The sequence below is a fragment of the Xenopus laevis genome, chromosome 1L (assembly GCF_017654675.1).
Source record: "Xenopus laevis strain J_2021 chromosome 1L, Xenopus_laevis_v10.1, whole genome shotgun sequence".
Taxonomy (NCBI): Eukaryota; Metazoa; Chordata; class Amphibia; order Anura; family Pipidae; genus Xenopus; species Xenopus laevis.
In genome coordinates this window covers 130,181,018-130,198,580 of record NC_054371.1, presented here as the reverse complement: position 1 = coordinate 130,198,580, position 17,563 = coordinate 130,181,018, and the positions used below count along the sequence as shown (strand labels likewise).

Sequence of the window (17,563 nt, the reverse complement as noted above, 5' to 3'; positions counted from 1 at the left end):
CTTGCTTTAGGGCAGAGACACATGCTCAGATTCGGGAGATTTAGTCACCGGCGATAAATAGTCTCTTCTTCGGGGCAACTAATCTTCCCAAACTGCCTCCTGCCGGCGATTTAGATTTAGATGGCACTCGGAGCGATTCATTTCCCGAAGTCGCCCGAAGTTTCCTTGTGAGGCAACTTTGGGTGACTTCGGAAAACGAAGCGCACTGGTTACCATTCTGCCGTCGATTTACATTCTAGCCGGCGGGAGGCAGTTTAGGGAGAAAGGGTATTTGTCGCTGGGCGACTAATCTCCCCGAATCTGAGATTGTGTCTCTGCCCTAAAGCTCTGGTGAAAGTCACGCTGCTGCCATCTAATTACGCAAGCATTTCATTCAAACATTAAAATGTCAGTTGGTCTTTCAGTTTGACCTTGCATTGTACAAAGGTTGCCAGTTCCCATGCCAATATGTAGGATGTACAGTCATCATTTTTCATCCTGTTTCCATTATCAGTTACTCATTTTTCAGCCAATTTACCCATACATTCAAATGATGGTTGCCAAGCCCAGTTTCAAGCCCATGTTAGTGGTTTAAGAGGTTATTGAAACCACAACTAAACTCACAAACTCTAAAACTACGAATGTCAGATTTATTTAAAAGATCCAAATCAAAAAAAAAAAATTGAACGTAAAATTATACTTAATGCGCTAAAGAAATTTGAGTACCTCGAAAACCTCTAAAAATTCAGTTTTTTGGACAAATCCTAGTGGAAAAAAATTACAAAAACCACTAAAAGTCCCAATTGGTTTAAAGCAGTCCAAAAGGGTCAGTGCAGTTTAGAGACTCGAGGAAAATTGACATTCAGTTGATAGTAAATGGGCCCCTAAGTCTTTACTAAAACATTAACACATACCGATAGGTTACCAAAATATGTGGCTTTTAAAGGGGTTGTTCACCTTTTAAACTTTTTTCAGTTCAGTTGGTTTCGGATAGTTCACCAGAAATAAAGACTTTTTTTCAATTATGTTCTATTATTTATTTGTTTTCCTAATATTGAAGTGTAAACTGTAATTTTTTAGCTTTTTATGTCTTTCTAAATCAGCTCTGGGGGTGGCTTGTCGATTCTGTTAACCGTTCTAAATTGATATATTTAGTTGATAAATTTCTTATCTTTAGCCCTGCTGAGCAGAATCCCTAAGGTTCATTAAAGGCAGCTGTTAGACTTGATACAACAGATGCTGCTGAGAAATGTATGTTGTTATTGGAGTACCGTAGGGCTCTGTACTAGGTCCTTTGCTTTTCAACTTGTTTATTAATGACCTGGAGGTGAGCATTGAAAGTACTGTTTCTCAAGTACTATAGTTCCTCAAAACTATAGGCCAGTTAGTCTGACGTCAGTGGTAGCTGACTTTTCGAAGGGTTAATAAAGGATAAGATACTGGACTTTATAGCAAATCATAATACTATGAGTTTGTGCAATCATGGTTTTATGCGTAATAGATCTTGCCAGACTAACTTAATTTTTTTTTATGAGTAGGTGAGCAGGGACCTCAATTCTGGTATGGTAGTCAGAGCCGGAACTAGGGGTAGGCAGAGTAGGCACGTGCCTAGGGCGCAAAGCTTGGAGGGTGCCCGGCACATTAACTGCTGCCTCCCCCAGTCCAGCCTGAAGAATTCTGCGATAGGCATGCATACAAGTGCGCCTACATGAGGGGTGGGTGGTGTGCACATGCCCACGTGGAAACAAAACCTGTCATCGCGTGCCTGGGGCGCCTGCCCGATCTGGCCCGGCCCTGATGGCAGTGGATGTGATTTACTTAGACTTTGCTAAAGCATTTGATACAGTGCCACACAGAAGGTTACTGGTTAAAATTAAGGAATGTTGGCCTGGAACATAGTATTAAATAATGAGGGTAGACTGTCAAGGTTGGGGTTGTTTTCTCTGGAAAAAAGGCACTTGAGAGGGGACATGATTACACTTTACAAGTACATTAGAGGACCTTATAGACAAATGGCAGGGGACCTTTTTACCCATAAAGTGGATCACCGTACCAGAGGCCACCCCTTTAGACTAGAAGAAAAGAACTTTCATTTGAAGCAACGTAGGGGGTTCTTCACAGTAAGGACAGTGAGGTTGTGGAATGCACTGCCGGGTGATGTTGTGATGGCTGATTCAGTTAATGCCTTTAAGAATGACTTGAATGATTTCTTGTACAGATATAATATCAAAGGCTATTGTGAAACTTAACTCTATACTTAGTATAGGTATGGGTATATAGAATGTATGTGAAAGAAGGGAGGGGTGTGTGTATGGATGCAGGGTCTGAAAACAAATTAACTGAAAAAAAGTGTTTGAAAGGTAGCATGTGCTATTATAAAAAATGTCACTTCTTTTACTAAATGCAAAATTTGATTTCTATTTAAAGAAAGTGTTGACCTCAGCATGATAATATAAATAACCTGTGTTGCTTTTGGTAGTTAAAAAAAAAAAAAGAGGTAGAGAGATCTCAAATATATATATGCACAATTCTATACAAAAACTGCTGTAACATTTTTCTGGCTGCTTAAAAACAAGGCATTCAAAGCCCCATGTGCCATTACCCTTAGGGTAAAATTGGGAGATGAATGCTTTATTGCTGACTCCGATATTCCACAGCTGGCTGCCTTTAAAAACCACGGCACGATTTAATTAAAGACAGAAATGGAAGTTGAATGACATTTTTTTCAATGTAACACTGTTCATTAGACAGTTTATTAAAACTTCACATTGCACATTTTTAAGACCAGTTTGAAGGTGGCATAATTTTTGGGGGACATAACTTTGTTACATACACTGTTTGCTGGCACAAATGAAAATGCAAAACCATATCCTGGATTCAAAATACTTATACTAATAAGTGACCCTGCTGATAATAAATTGTCTTTAACTACTTGCCTTGCAAACAACAGGTATTAAAGATAGGACTGTACACTAGTTCAAAGGAATATACAACAATTCCTATGCACTTAATAACCCATCGTGGCATAATGTAACTTTACAAAACACATGACAATCCTAGAATTGCTTAAACTAGAACTGAGGAGGCAAATACCAAAGGTTTCACTATGTAAGTACTATAGTAAGGATTTTTATTTTGTTGTAAAAGTATCAAAAGTAGCTTTTTACCAATCTCAAGTGTAGGGGCTACCCACTTCCCATGAATTCAATTATATTCTCCAAGCCATCCCCTAGCAAAAAAGTTTGTACATTAGAAAAAAACATTCAAAGTTCAAAGGACAATCACTTTTTAATCAGCAATCCGCCCAAAAAGTTTTAAAGTAGCAGACGTAGAAACATTTGAGTTATATATTTAAAAGAGAAAAAAACCCATTTGATTATTCCGGTATTTAAAATATGTATAATTTACCTCTTCTATAAATTATCGCTTTTACCAAAAATATACCCATTCATTTATGATTTCACTGCCACCATTGTAAATCGCAATCACAATTTTTGTTCACCAATCTGGATCAACATATAGTACATAGAATTGTTAAACACAATCAACCACCATCAAAATATAAAGCAATTTCTTCCAAGTGATGCCTACCCCCTTTTATAAATGCACTATGATCCATGCTAGTCGAGCACTGTTTTTTCTTGGAACACCAAATCTCATTCCAAAGTAAGAATGAGTTTCTGTGTGTAATATACTCAGTTACCCTTAAACCCAAAAACTCAGACTGAGAAGACCCAATAGGTAACCAATATCACTGCCCTTTGTAATCAATAATACAGAGAGCTTTTCACATTGGATGGATAATGTCTTTGTTTTAAATGTATAAAAATTACTGCTGGTGCATTTTACTACTCCTTGTGGCTCATTTATCCTTTTTATTGCTTTGTTCTCCAGAGTCCTTATCCAGTGTTTTCTTAGAAGGCTTCCCTTTGGCACCTGAAGAAGAAGGACTCTCCCTAACTTCTGCTTGGTTCTGTCGCAGACCAAACAGAATGCGGTGTAGGGGTGTCTCAAGAGGTAGAAATGGAGACCCTGCAGAATGTGTCAGCATCATGGTCACCTAAATTCAGAAGAACAAGGAAAATTACAGCAAAACAAGAATTTAATCAGATGTATTTATCTCAGATATTGCAGAACTTGTGTGAAATCAAGTAGTAAAGTTTAGCAAAACTTTAAAAATAAAATAACAGCTACAATGTAAACCTGAGAACAGATTATTAAAAATATATATTATCTTTTATATATGCACTGTCTACTGAGAATGTTCAGTCATTCTGAACACATACAAGGGTCACTTTTAGTAGGTGATACCAATATAATTTGTATTTTGCAAGGTACTCAGAACCTCTCTTGAAGGTTGCCCACACAAACAGAGAGAGAGTACAAATCCTATGCAAATACTATTATATTGAGGGTTCTTTTAGGTTATGTAGAGGAAAGGCAAGAAAGATCCACACTCACAGGTCTTAAATAAAAAAATAAAAAAGTTTTATTGCAAAATGCGAGACTTAACTTTTCGCCTTCTCAAAGTGCCAAATTGTTTGTAAGAATGCCATAAATAAAATACAAGAGTTGGCGGGAAACTAGACAAATGGGATCTGACGTATTAACATCACCGAAATGCTACTGCCATTTAAATATCACTAATATACAAATAAATGTATTAAAAGTGCATAGCACATATATAAATAGCATTTGTTAATAATCTCTACGTTTAAACAATATAACACTTCTGCTGCTAAAATCACAATGTTATGTAATTATGTTACTTTTCCCTATCACTTTTCACAGTGTTAAACATTGTTACAAATAACATCTAAAAAATGAGCGTAGTTGATAAGCCTGCTCTGGAGCTCTGTCCATCATATGTGTTAATTAGTATTTCAAGTATAAAAACTACCTCTCAATGTGTGGCTTAAAACGCCCCTGCAGGTGTTCCCTAAATAGCTACATCAAGGCCATAAAAATGCGGGGGATCACTTAAGATTTTGTCACCCTATGCGCCCCACTGTAGTGTGTCTATTATATTATTTTATATCTGTGGATATAACTGCATTATATCTCTGGCCTTTTCACTGTGCGGATAAACTCATGCGGATGCTCTGGGACTGCACAGCTGTTATATGTGTGTTTAAATTAAAGGTGTACAGTGTTGTGTGTAACAAACAATAAAATACTCTTTACATTCCATATTTCAGTGCAACAAATTCATCTCATGGATTCCCTATGTCGCTGTGTCACACTAGTTTCTCAAGAGAAATATTTAATTATTCATCTATATAATTCATCCCAAAGAAACTATATGGATTTAGTCTGTGAATGCTATCGTGATCACTAATGGCAAAAGAACGCTTGTCAAGTTTATATATACGTTTATATATACGTGCAAATCAACCCCACAAAAGTATAAACAAAAAAATTATACAAAAGCAAAAAGCATATGTAAAAATAAAAAATATATAAAATGCAAAAATATATACAAAGTCCCAATGTCACACAAAGTGTACAGTTCCGATCAGTACTCTTGAATTTATGGCATCCTTACAAACAATTTGGCACTCGGAGGAGGCAGAAACGTTAGTCTCGCATTTTGCAATAAAACTTTTATATTTTTTATTTAAGACCTGTGAGTGCGAATCTTGCTGGTTATATACTTAAAATTTGGATACTGCACCCAGGCAATTTATACCGTTTATCGAGAGTGCTGGCTTTCTCTTGGAACAGGACTTTTGAGGAATAAAATCACAGCCCTTGTGGCTTTTTTTCATACAAAGTCCTGTGAGTGCGTTTTTTTCCCCTGAATATATGTAAATTTTACCAGCACCAAGGCATTTAACCATTTTATTGTGGAGTGCACCAGGTCGGATTATATATATATATATATATATATATATATATATATATATATATATATATATATATATATATATATATATATATATATATATACACACACACACACATACACATATATCGGAAAGTTGCTCAGAGTTACTATTTATTTTATTTATTGAGTTTACAGCCCTTTAAATGGCTTCACTAACAGAGATCAAACGTGTGATTTCAAAACGATGAGGTAAAAAAATTTGATGTTATATTTGGTATTTTTGGCAACAGTTTGTGGCAATTAGTACAGGTATGGGATCGGTTATTCAGAATGCTCGGGATCTGGAGATAATTTTTTAAAATGTGGATTATTTGGATAAAATGGTGTCTATTATATATCTACTCAGATGGTAACATCAAATTGTTGTTTTGAGATGTGTTGCTTGTGTGTAAATGCACACACATTCATACACACCATTTAGTACAGGTATTCATTTTCCCTTACACAGACAAAGAATTTAAAGGAACAAAATTTCACTTTGCCCTAAATTAGTGCATTTATCTCTTTTTTATGAGATATAAAGAGACAGTCTGCTGATTAAGGCAAGGGGAACTGACCATTTCTTGGAGATGTTCACTCAAGAGCTATTACGGTTTATGTGACAATTTTATTGCAGGTACAATTTGTGGCTAGTGGCACTATTTTGCTGCTACCTTAGAAAAGGAATGCCAAACAGATAAGAAGAATGGAGCAAGTAACAAAACGAATGTCAACTGCAATAACATATGATAGAGCCAGCTTCCAGTAATAGCAAACCTTGTATGTCAATCCTAAACTCGACACTACATGAAAATATACATTTTGTAGGTCATGCATTTCCATAAATAGAAACCTTCAAGAAAAAACATCACAATACTATACTGTCCCCATGGTATGTTAGGAACTGCATCATTGTACTTACCTTAATCGATACTAGAAACATTGTGTAGATAAACATGAGGTTATGTCGTGAGATTGGGAGGTAGTGGCCATGTTGTAATGTAAACAGAACAGCACCAATCAAGGTCACTTTCACAGGGCTGTAAAGGAGAGAGTGTAGGTAAGTCAAAATAGATATCTAATTTTGTACTTAAAGGACATATAAACCATATTTCACGTGCATGCCAGAGTTTTTTTCTCCAGGCTGTTTCTCCCTTTAGGAAAACTGCACCGTCCCTGGGTAAAATCTTTGTGCCATAGAAAAATGCAATCATTCTCTGACCTAACTGGATCTTCAAAATGTACTCTTACTTTGATTAAACAAGAATATCACAATTAAGTTTTTGACTACATCTAAGGGAATGCAGAAACTGCAAAACAATGGACACAGGAACAGACAGAGACAGAGAAGTGCTGGCACTTGGTGGCTCAGAGCTTTCCAGGAGCTCTCCTGATAAAGAAAGAAGCGGGCGTGAAGTTCATTTAGGTTAGAGTATGATCACTTTTTTCTTGAAAATGGAACAAAATGTATAATACATGTAAAATGTTTATAGGAGAAATTTGCTTGTTTTGAAGTTTAGAAGCAAATAGTTTTGAAAAATTAGGCTAAACGTTGACTTCAATATTATGATATGAAATAATGTAGGTCAAATATAGGCCAATTTCATTATACACAGTAAATATTCAGAGAGACCACTGAAAACAAATGAAAAGGGTAGAAACCAACAGAAGAAAGTAAATGTGCAGGCTAGTAAAAGCATGGGATAGTATTCTTATTGAAAACAACTTTAGAGTTTAAATTGTTAAAAGCTTAATTAGTCATTAAAATGATTTCTGTCTGATATCAGTCTTTATGCCAAGCCCACATTAAAGGGATACTGTCATGGGAAAAAAATTTTATTTCAAAATGAATCAGTTAATAGTGCTGCTCCAGCAGAATTCTGCACTGAAATCCATTTCTCAAAAGAGCAAACAGATTTTTTTATATTCAATTTTGAAATCTGACATGGATCTAGACATATTGTCAATTTCCCAGCTGCCCCAAGTCATGTGACTTGTGCTCTGATAAACTTCAATCACTCTTTACTGCAAGTTGGAGTGATATCACCCCCTCCCTTCCCCCCCCCCAGCAGCCAAACAAAAGAACAATGGGAATGTAACCAGATAACAGCTCCCTAACACAAGATAACAGCTGCCTGGTAGATCTAAGAACAACACTCAATAGTAAAAACCCATGTCCCACTGAGAGACATTCAGTTACATTGAAAAGGAAAAACAGCAGCCTGCCAGAAAGCATTTCTCTCCTAAAGTGCAGGCACAAGTCACATGACCTGGGGCAGCTGGGAAATTGACAAAATGTCTAGCCCCATGTCAGATTTCAAAATTGAATATAAAAAAATCTGTTTGCTCTTTTGAGAAATGGATTTCAGTGCAGAATTCTGCTGGAGCAGCACTATTAACTGATTCATTTTGAAAAAAATTTTTTTCCCATGACAGTATCCCTTTAAAATGATTTTAAAAAAATATAATAATAATAATAATAATTCCAATCCACATACTATGACATTTTGAGAAATTCGTTGCTCTCAGGTTTCCAGACACCCCTCACTAGCTGTTCGAAATTAGAGATCAATCCTCCTCCAGCACCTGGAAACATGGAAAAAAAATAAGGGTTGGAAACATGGACTGTTTGCACAATGTGAAAGAATATGAAATTAGCTTTCTCTTCCTAAAAATATGATCAGGCTCCCCATTAACCTGATTAATGAATGTGCGCTATGGCCTACAACCACAATCAAACACAGTACAGATATGGGACCGATTATCCAGAATGCTTGGGACCTGGAGTTTTCCAGATAACGGATATTTCTGTAATTTGGATTTCCATACCTTAAGTCTATAGAAAATCACGTAAGCATTAAATAAACCCAGTAGGTTGGGTTTTGCTTCCAATAAGGATTCATTATAACTTGATTGGGATCAAGTACAAGGTACTGTTTTATTATTACAGAAGGAAAGGAAATAATTTTTAAAAATGTGGATTATTTCGATAAAATGGTGTCTATGGGAGACAGGGTTTCCATAATTCGAAGCTTTCTGGATAACGGGTTTCTGAATAATGGGTCTAATACCTGTTCATTCATCTGTAGCAAACTGGGTCTATCTCTACAAGCAGGGTCGGACTGGGGGGCCCGGGGCCCACCGGGACTGCTGGTCCAGGGCCCCGCCCCCTACTGCGCCGCACCGAATTCGGCCGCTGGAACGCCGCCATGCGCATGCGCGAGCGGTGCTTCTTGTGCGCATGCGCGAGCGGCGATGCGCATCGGCGAAAACTTTTTTTTTTCGAAAATTTCTGTATGTACGGGGGTCTGGCCCGGCGGGGGCCCACGAGGTTCGGGGCCCACCGGGTTTTTTCCCGGTGTCCCGCCGGGCCAGTCCGACACTGCCTACAAGCAAATAGAAACTAATCCGCAGTTAGCATTTGATCACCTATTCCCTCTAGAAAACAAAGCATGTAACGGTTGCTATAGTCCACTAGAGTATCGTTTATATTTTAACCAAAATATATGCACAAAATCTAGATAAATAAAAGCAAGGCATCCGTGTAGTATTTACTGAGAAGAACATTTCCAGTCAGTATAGAAGCGAAATAGGATATATTAATGCAAACAGGGATGAACAAACAAGCTTTAATTTTCTAGGCCATAGTGGCTGCATAATCATTGCTAACCCTCAACTAAAAAGTCTTTATTTGACAGTTTTGCCAAATTCAGATGGCACTTATTTTCAGCTTACCTCGAGCCCAACCTATAGTTATCATGACTAGCCATGCATCTTTATAGTGGCTATGAGCATGTGTGATGCCTGATAATATCTTCCATGTCCTCGTCACTTCCTTCATCCCTGCAGCAATCAGCCGGATGGGAAGGAAAAAGAAGCAATTGTAGAAGAGATCATAAGGGAAATAATACACCATGTACCTGAATTTAAAAAAAAAAAAGCAAAACATGTTTTGAAATAACTTAAATGAGGCACCTCAATTATTTGAAAAACTTGTCATGTAACCCAAAAAAAGCAGTATTTTCCACAGGATGACTTTACTCAAAAATATAAATAATAACCTGGAGCTTTCAGTTTCAAGGTGCATAAATGCAGTCAAACAAAGTCCTACTAAACGTACTAGGTTATATATATATATATATATATTTATATTAATACTAAACCCTTGAAACTGTTTAAGGGTTTTTTTTTTTAAATATCCCCTTGTAAACTTTAACGTTTGTAAAACACAATCACCCATTTGTGATAAAATGCATTAAGTTTGCCCAGGAGCCGCAACCAATAAGATGTTTGCTTTTAAACAGGTGACCAGTAAATTCTACATGCTGATTGGTTGCTATGGGTTACTGCTCCTGGGCAAACGTAGTGCCTTTTATTACATAACCCCCAATATGCCTAATTAAAGCAAGGTAAAAAACACAAAGTAAAAATACATCATATCACAGCTTGCATGAAATGTTATTTAATGTTAGTTCTACTTTTTACTTTATCTCAATTGCAGTAACCACGAAACAACAGGAGGAGGCAACATAGCACCAAATATCTAAAGGCAAGCTGCATCATGTCTTATAAATAAAACATTTTCAAGTTTATTTTATTTAAAATAAAAAAGGAAAAACTTTTCATAAGATATATTTAAGCTGTTTAATTACAAAAGATAACAGATATGGAATGTGTTTCCATGCTATGGGACAATTTGCATTCTGCATTAGGTAAATAATACAGTGAAACCTAAATTTTACATCCGATTTTAATTTCTCCCTCATTTACACCTTTTGTGTGGTCCCACCAATATATAATGCATAATGAAGCTCCCTGATTTTTTTTTGGGCCTGCGGAAAAACATAAAATGACGTTTGTACTTTATATAGTGGATAATGTAACCAATATGTTATGGTACAGGTATAGGATCCGTTCTCCAGAAACCCATAATCCAGAAATTTCCGAATTACGGAAAGGCAATCTCCCATGGCATTTATAACATCAAGAATAGGCACAATGATATACGTTTGCAGAACAGTGAAGCAGTCCATGCTTCCAACATTTCTATCTTATCCTCTACTATTTCACATTGTATCCCACCCAGTTGCTAGCCAATCTATTTTTTAAATAATAGAAATCACCTCTGTGTTCTGTGACCTGTATAAAGCATCATGTGGCATCACAATAACATAAGTTTAAACAAATTAGATGCTTTATTAATTTGTCTGGCCTTGGTGGACCATTTGTAGAAGTTGAGCAGGTCTAGCTTAATATTCCACTGCTGCAATTTTATTCAGAAAACACCGATATACAGTTGTACTAGGGATTGGTTTGAGCAATTATAAAAAAATTCATAAATTGGTTGAAAATGTCCAAAAAATCTCCACTTTTAAAGCCACGGATTACAAGATGCAGGGCTGTCCAACTAGGGGCCCGCAGGCCAAATGTGTCTCTCCAATGGATTTTTAAAGCCCCCTATTTTCACAAGTTCTACAGACTTCTTTGTATGATGTCATCATTTTAATAAAATTCAGCCCTCAAATCTGCAGTAGGAGAAATAATTAGATTACTACATGTAAAAAAAACTTGCACTTCACTGTTTTAGGGTATTGGGTCCTAAAACATTGGGACGGACAAGAAAAAAGAAGCCCAATGTAACAAATGGGTAGTGGACCACTTTTTGTTGCCCAAACATTTGAAAATTTCTTTGCAGTGAAGATAATTAGAATTGCTGTATGCTTGCCAGTAGAATCACATAAATGTACACATCTGCATTTTTGCAATTTAGGATTCAATTGGCAAGTATATCTCAAAATAGAAAAAAGATTCACGAGCAAGGATATATTCAACATACTCTTATTAACAACTTACCATATTGCAGATGCCAACATGATGTTAGTAGTGTTTGCAAGAATTCCAACAGGAGGTTCAGCAAGCAGAATAGACGATAAAATACCACCTCCGAAGCAGTGAAGCATGGCACTAAACCAGGATGCCATAGGGCTGTGGGATGCTATATCTAGAGCACCTATCGAGAAAAAAAACTCTATTTAAACAGGTGATTATCTCACATTTTCCAACTGAAGTGAAAGCAGTGACATTCAGTGCTATTGTATGCTGTTTGATGTGACATCATACATTACAATGGGAAATTAGTTTTGTCAGATAATTACATTAATAACACTTTAGGGGTCATTTATATTAAAAATTGCAGTTGCGATCGTGCAATGTCTGACCTGCCTAACTTGTCATTTCTCTGAATAAAACATAATAACAATGTCTTCTCTAAGACTTGGAGAGTTCTACAGAATACTCTAGGCTCCAGGAAGAAAATGTTTAAAGAAATGCTTTATTTCATGTAACGTGAATAAATCATAAGGCACACCTTATAAGGCAAAGAATACATTCATGCAGAGGTTTATTCCTGAGGCTATAATATACTAGTTTAACATTCTGCCAAGAAGTAAGAAATGAATTGAAGTGCCACTTTCCCTTTATGGAAGCAACAGAAGAAAAACAGTTAATATTAAATAAACAGGCAGGTCCAGAGACAAATAGACTTTGATGTGCCAACCTTTTAGCATGGATTCATATAAATACAGGCACTATGAAATCACGGTCTATATGAAAAAAACTCACTAAATGTGTACAGTATGGCCTGAATGAATAGCACTGGCCAAGAGAAGTTCACATTAAATAATTTTAATATTAGTTTCTTCTTACGGTAATAACTTTATTTTGTAATAAATTACTTCTTCCTATTCTGGCTCTTTGAAACTTTCTCTGCCATTCATATTCCATTCTGGGCACCAAACCTCTACTTTTTTGCTACAGTAACTGGGTCACAGAAATGCCAAATGGGATAGCTGCAGAACAAAATGTTAAATACTGTAAAAACTCCAAAAATGCTGTATATATCAACAATATCTAGAGAACTGCATTGTAAACATTGCAAGCTTTTGCATAACCATGTATTATTTACATAATGAATATTTACTAAACAAATTGAAATAATGTATGTAACATATCAAGTATTTGCTAAGAAATCCACCTGCTAGCTACTCCACCCCTTTCCTGTGGCAGTCACTTAGCATCCAGACATCTGCCTATGTTATTTCATTCCTTTTAAAATATGTTCCCACTTAGATCATATAGTGCTGAAATCTTCATGTGGTCAAGGGACTCCACATGGCAATATGCAATACATTTATTGTGCACTGCAGCAGTGTCAGATTAAATTAGTAAATTAGTAATTAGCAGCAAAAGGTAGATTTATCAAGGGAGGATTGATAAATCAACATAATATAACAATATGAATACAAATGCTTCAGCATGACAGGTTCTACCAACTACAAAAAACCACACAAAACACCGGATTGTATGCAAAACAGAGCAGTAATGTCATTTGTGTTTATACTTGCATCATGATTCTAAGATGCCAAGGATGAAAAAAGCATTTAAGTTTTCACTTCAAATATTGTGCTAAACCCAGATGCATTCTTTAAAGTAACAAGTTTAACTAATCAGACCTTTGCAGACTATGTTATACTTCATAACGGAGGCTCTTCTTTGGAAGGGTTCGTAGGGACATCATCATGAAATTTAGGGATATATATATATATATATAGCAATAGAAATAAATGAAGCAGCACTCGAATAATGCAAAAAAGTGTATTAAAACATCACAAAGCAAGCGACGTTTCGGACAAGCCAAGTGCCCTTTCTCAAGCTAAATGGACGTCCATTTAGCTTGAGAAAGGGCACTTGGCTTGTCCGAAACGTCGCTTGCTTTGTGATGTTTTAATACACTTTTTTGCATTATTCGAGTGCTGCTTCATTTATTTCTATTGCTATAATACGAGGAGACGAGACGGCGTCCCCTGGGAAGCCTGCACCGAGACTATCACTAAAACGCTGAGGAGAGTGCTGGGGCATAACCTACCATTGTATATATATATATATATATATATATATATATATATTCGGATGGACAGCACCCCTTTACCCGAAATAAAGATACTTAATAGCTGCCCTTGTGCACGGTATAGAATTTGTATATATATTGAACAAAAACCTGGTATATATATATATATATATATATATATATATATATATATATATATATATTTGTGAAACTTTACCTGTATGCACCAAAGCACCCAAATTGACAAAAGTTATGAGAACATATAATGCATATTTAATGTACATACTTCTAATACCATTTTTAACTGCAAATCAATGAAGAGGCACATGAATGGAGGTAATTAGGAGGTAATTAGGTTGTAATGGAGCATAATTAATAACTAACAGTATGCTACCATTTTTTGTTTGATCCGGACAAAGTTATGACATACAAATCGTGGCAGCGGTAGACCAAACTGGCTTCAAGTCTGGCAACATTCTTGATCTAAAGGATCCCTTTTATAGGTAAGAACTATATGTATAGTATATTTGTATATGCATATTTATACATATTCCAGTCTCTTATTCAAATCAATGCATGGTAGCTAGGGTGATTTGAACCCCAACAACCACATTGTTGAAACTGCAAACTGGAGAGCTGCTGACTAAAAAATGAAATATCTCAAAAACCACAAATAATAAAAAATTAAAACCAATGGCAAATTGTCTCAGTATATCACCCTGTACATCATACAAAAAGTTATTTCAAAGGTGAACCACCCCTTTAAGCCGGAGGGCAACATCAAAAACATAAAAAAGTTCACTAGTTAGGGGTGAAGAAAGTTAATTATTAACTCAGTGTTAGGTATAGGAAAAGTCAAAGTTTTTATTACTCATCAACTCTATTTTTCAGTAACTAGTGGAAGTTTCCAATCCTTTGCTTTCACTTATTATCTACACTGTACTAGGAAAGGTTATTGAAATTGTTTGCTAAAAGACACGCATACTCTATAATAAGCAAACAACCTATCTTAAAGTACCAAATATTCTTTGAATGTTTATCTAGTATGGTGCTCTCATCCTCACTGAAAAAGTATTTTGTTATTAGTGAAAAGCATTTAACACGGAATTGAGGTTTAAAACCCTTAAAATTGTGGCGAGTGGATTCTGGGAACTGTAGTTTTACAGATGATTTGCAGTCCAGTTACACAGTTGGCATATGCTAGTGAACTTCATGCACATGTAACTCCTTTATACTGAAATAACCCCTAGTACCCACTGATTTTACTGTGAAAAAAAAGCAGAGATTTGTAGTTTTCCAAACAGTTGGATTAAGGAAAACAAGAGCCCGACAAGAATGAAAATGAACATGAGTCTGGAGACAGGTCATGGTGGACAACGAGGCTAATATAAAAATGTTTTAGTTACATTGATTTACTATATAATGTAAGGTTCCCAAACTGTGTGGCCTTCAAGACTGGGCAGGATTGCCAGGTCGAATTTTCAAAACCAGCGAAAGTCAGCTACAAAACCAGCCCAAAACTAGCCAAGAGGCACTTCAAAAGTAGCCCAAAAATAGCACAATATGTGCCGTGAAAAAAAGTCTAAAAAATAAATATATGTGAAAATAAGCTTTTTTTTAAACGTTCACTGTTTCACACCTTTTTCTATGAAGCAAACTGTGACAGATTCGCCCCGTCACCAAGGGCGTAACTACAGAAGGGGGCCCAGGAGGTATAGGGGCCTCATAAGGCCCTAATATATACAATTTCAATAAATATAAAACAGGTCAACCTCTAGACATTTTGGTGGCCAACAGATTTTTGCTGCAAAATCTAAAACTGAGGAAAGTCACTGGAAAATGGGACGGGAGACTTGGGTGCAGACCCCAAAAGCTGGTAACTCCTGACTTCTACACAAGTCAGTCCCATTGCATGCTGGGTATTGTAGTCTTACATTAAACTTGGCAGTCTGCAAATTGTTAAACAAAAACTATATTACCCAACATGCCGTGGGAGAGGAAGGGTCGGCATATTAGTGCAAAAAAAAAACTTTAGCTCAGGCAAAGGCCCCAAAAGTATGCCGAATCCGTGCCTTGGCTAGTTTGTACTTACAAAACCTGCCTGGGCTTTAAGTTAGTAGCCCAATTTGACTGGAAAACTGCCAACTTGGCAACCCTGAGACTGGGAGAAGCATCAGGAGTGAGAAATGGATTAAGGGCTTCCTTGTTACAAATGACACACCTACAATAACAGCAGGTTAACTGTAAGACTCTTTTATTACATGGGTGTGTCTAATACATGTAATAGGTATGCTGTGTATATGTCTAGTCTATATGTTCCTAAACTGTGGGCCTGCCTCTCTGGGGACCAGGGTTGCCAGGTCGAATTTTCAAAACCAGCAAAAGTCAGCTAGAAAACCAGCCCAAAACTAGGCAAGAGGCACTTGAAAAGTAGCCCAAAAATAGCAGAATATGTGCAGTGGAAAAAAGTTTACAAAAATAAAGAGTATATATGAAAATACGTCTTTTTCACGTTTCTATGAAGCAAAATGGGACTAATTCACCTGTCACCAGGGGCGTAACTACAGAGGGGGGCCCCATAAGGCCCATTTCAGCAAATATTGGCAAAACAGGTCAAACTCTAGACATTTTTGTGGCCAGTAGATTTTTGCCCCAAAACTGTCTGAAATTGAGGAAAGTCCCTGAATAATGTGAGAATGTTTAAGAGCGACGGGAGACTGGGGTGCAGAGCCCAAAAGCTGGTAACTCCTGACTTCTACACAAGTCAGTCCCATTGCATGCTGGGTATTGTAGTCTTACGTCAAACTTGGCAGTCGGCAAATTGTTAAACAAAAACTACATTACCCGACATGCCTTGGGAGAGGAAGGGTTGGCATATTAGTGCAAGAAAAAAAAAGCCCAAAAAGTAGCCAAAATCCATACCTAGTTTGTACTTTCAAAACCCCACCTTGGCTTAGGGTTGCCCCTGGCCGATAAAAATGATGGTTGATCCCAATGTTATTAATAGGGAAAAAAGATAAATATATGAGGGTTGGTATTTTTTTCTGGGAAAGGTTGCAACTCTGCCTGGGCTTTAAATTAGTAGCCCAATTTTGGCAACCTGGCAACCCTGCAGGGGACCCAGGAGCTGTAAGATCAGGGGTCAGTTAGGTACTGAATCACTATTTCTTGTATGATGAAGTTTCCTTATATATCCATTGCCTTCTTAAGGGTTGGGGGTAACCAAATGCTGCAGCACCTGCGGGGGAGGAAGCTAAATTAAATTCTTATGTAAGACAGTGGTCTATACAACGCTGCTCGGTCGATCACAGACAGTAAACATGCCATGCATCCAGCAGTGCTATGTTGTGGCGGCTATTGCACAGTTGCACACATCCTCACCTGCTTGCTCCCTGGCAGACATCACTGAGGCCAGATAATGAGCCATGTCAAAGAAAGGGAACATGGACAGCTGGGAGAACTGCACGGAAACCTCCGAGAGAGACTCCATGGCGAAGGAAGGGTTTCTAGTCTATTCGGCAGGTTACTGCTTTTGTACAGTGAATATTTTAGGACTTGTGTGACAGCCCAGGGGAGGCGGGTTTATGCCGGATGATTGACAGTACGAGGAGGAGGGGGGATAATGAATGACTGAAATCACAGGGCAGATGCAGCAGTGGGAAGGTCTTATATGGAGTAGGGGCGTGGCGAAGAGGCGGGCTTCTAGGGGATGACGGAAGGAGGAAGTGTAACTTCTATTGGACAGCGGAGTAGGGAGAATGATGGCGTAGGAGGGCGGGGTTTTTGTGACTGGGGTGGGAACAACTACATGC

The 17,563-nt window shown here is 37.2% G+C and overlaps 1 protein-coding gene across 1 annotated transcript; it reads right to left on the bottom strand.

The window, feature by feature from the left end:
• Positions 1-2,718: 2,718 nt before the first annotated feature.
• tmem38b.L (transmembrane protein 38B L homeolog) lies at positions 2,719-17,339 on the bottom strand. Its single transcript, NM_001092537.1, is given in 6 exon segments — positions 2,719-4,039; positions 6,768-6,885; positions 8,344-8,431; positions 9,581-9,765; positions 11,699-11,855; positions 17,133-17,339. Coding segments are annotated over 6 exon segments (855 nt in total). The 5' UTR covers positions 17,242-17,339; the 3' UTR covers positions 2,719-3,841.
• Between the last annotated feature and the right edge of the window lie 224 nt (positions 17,340-17,563).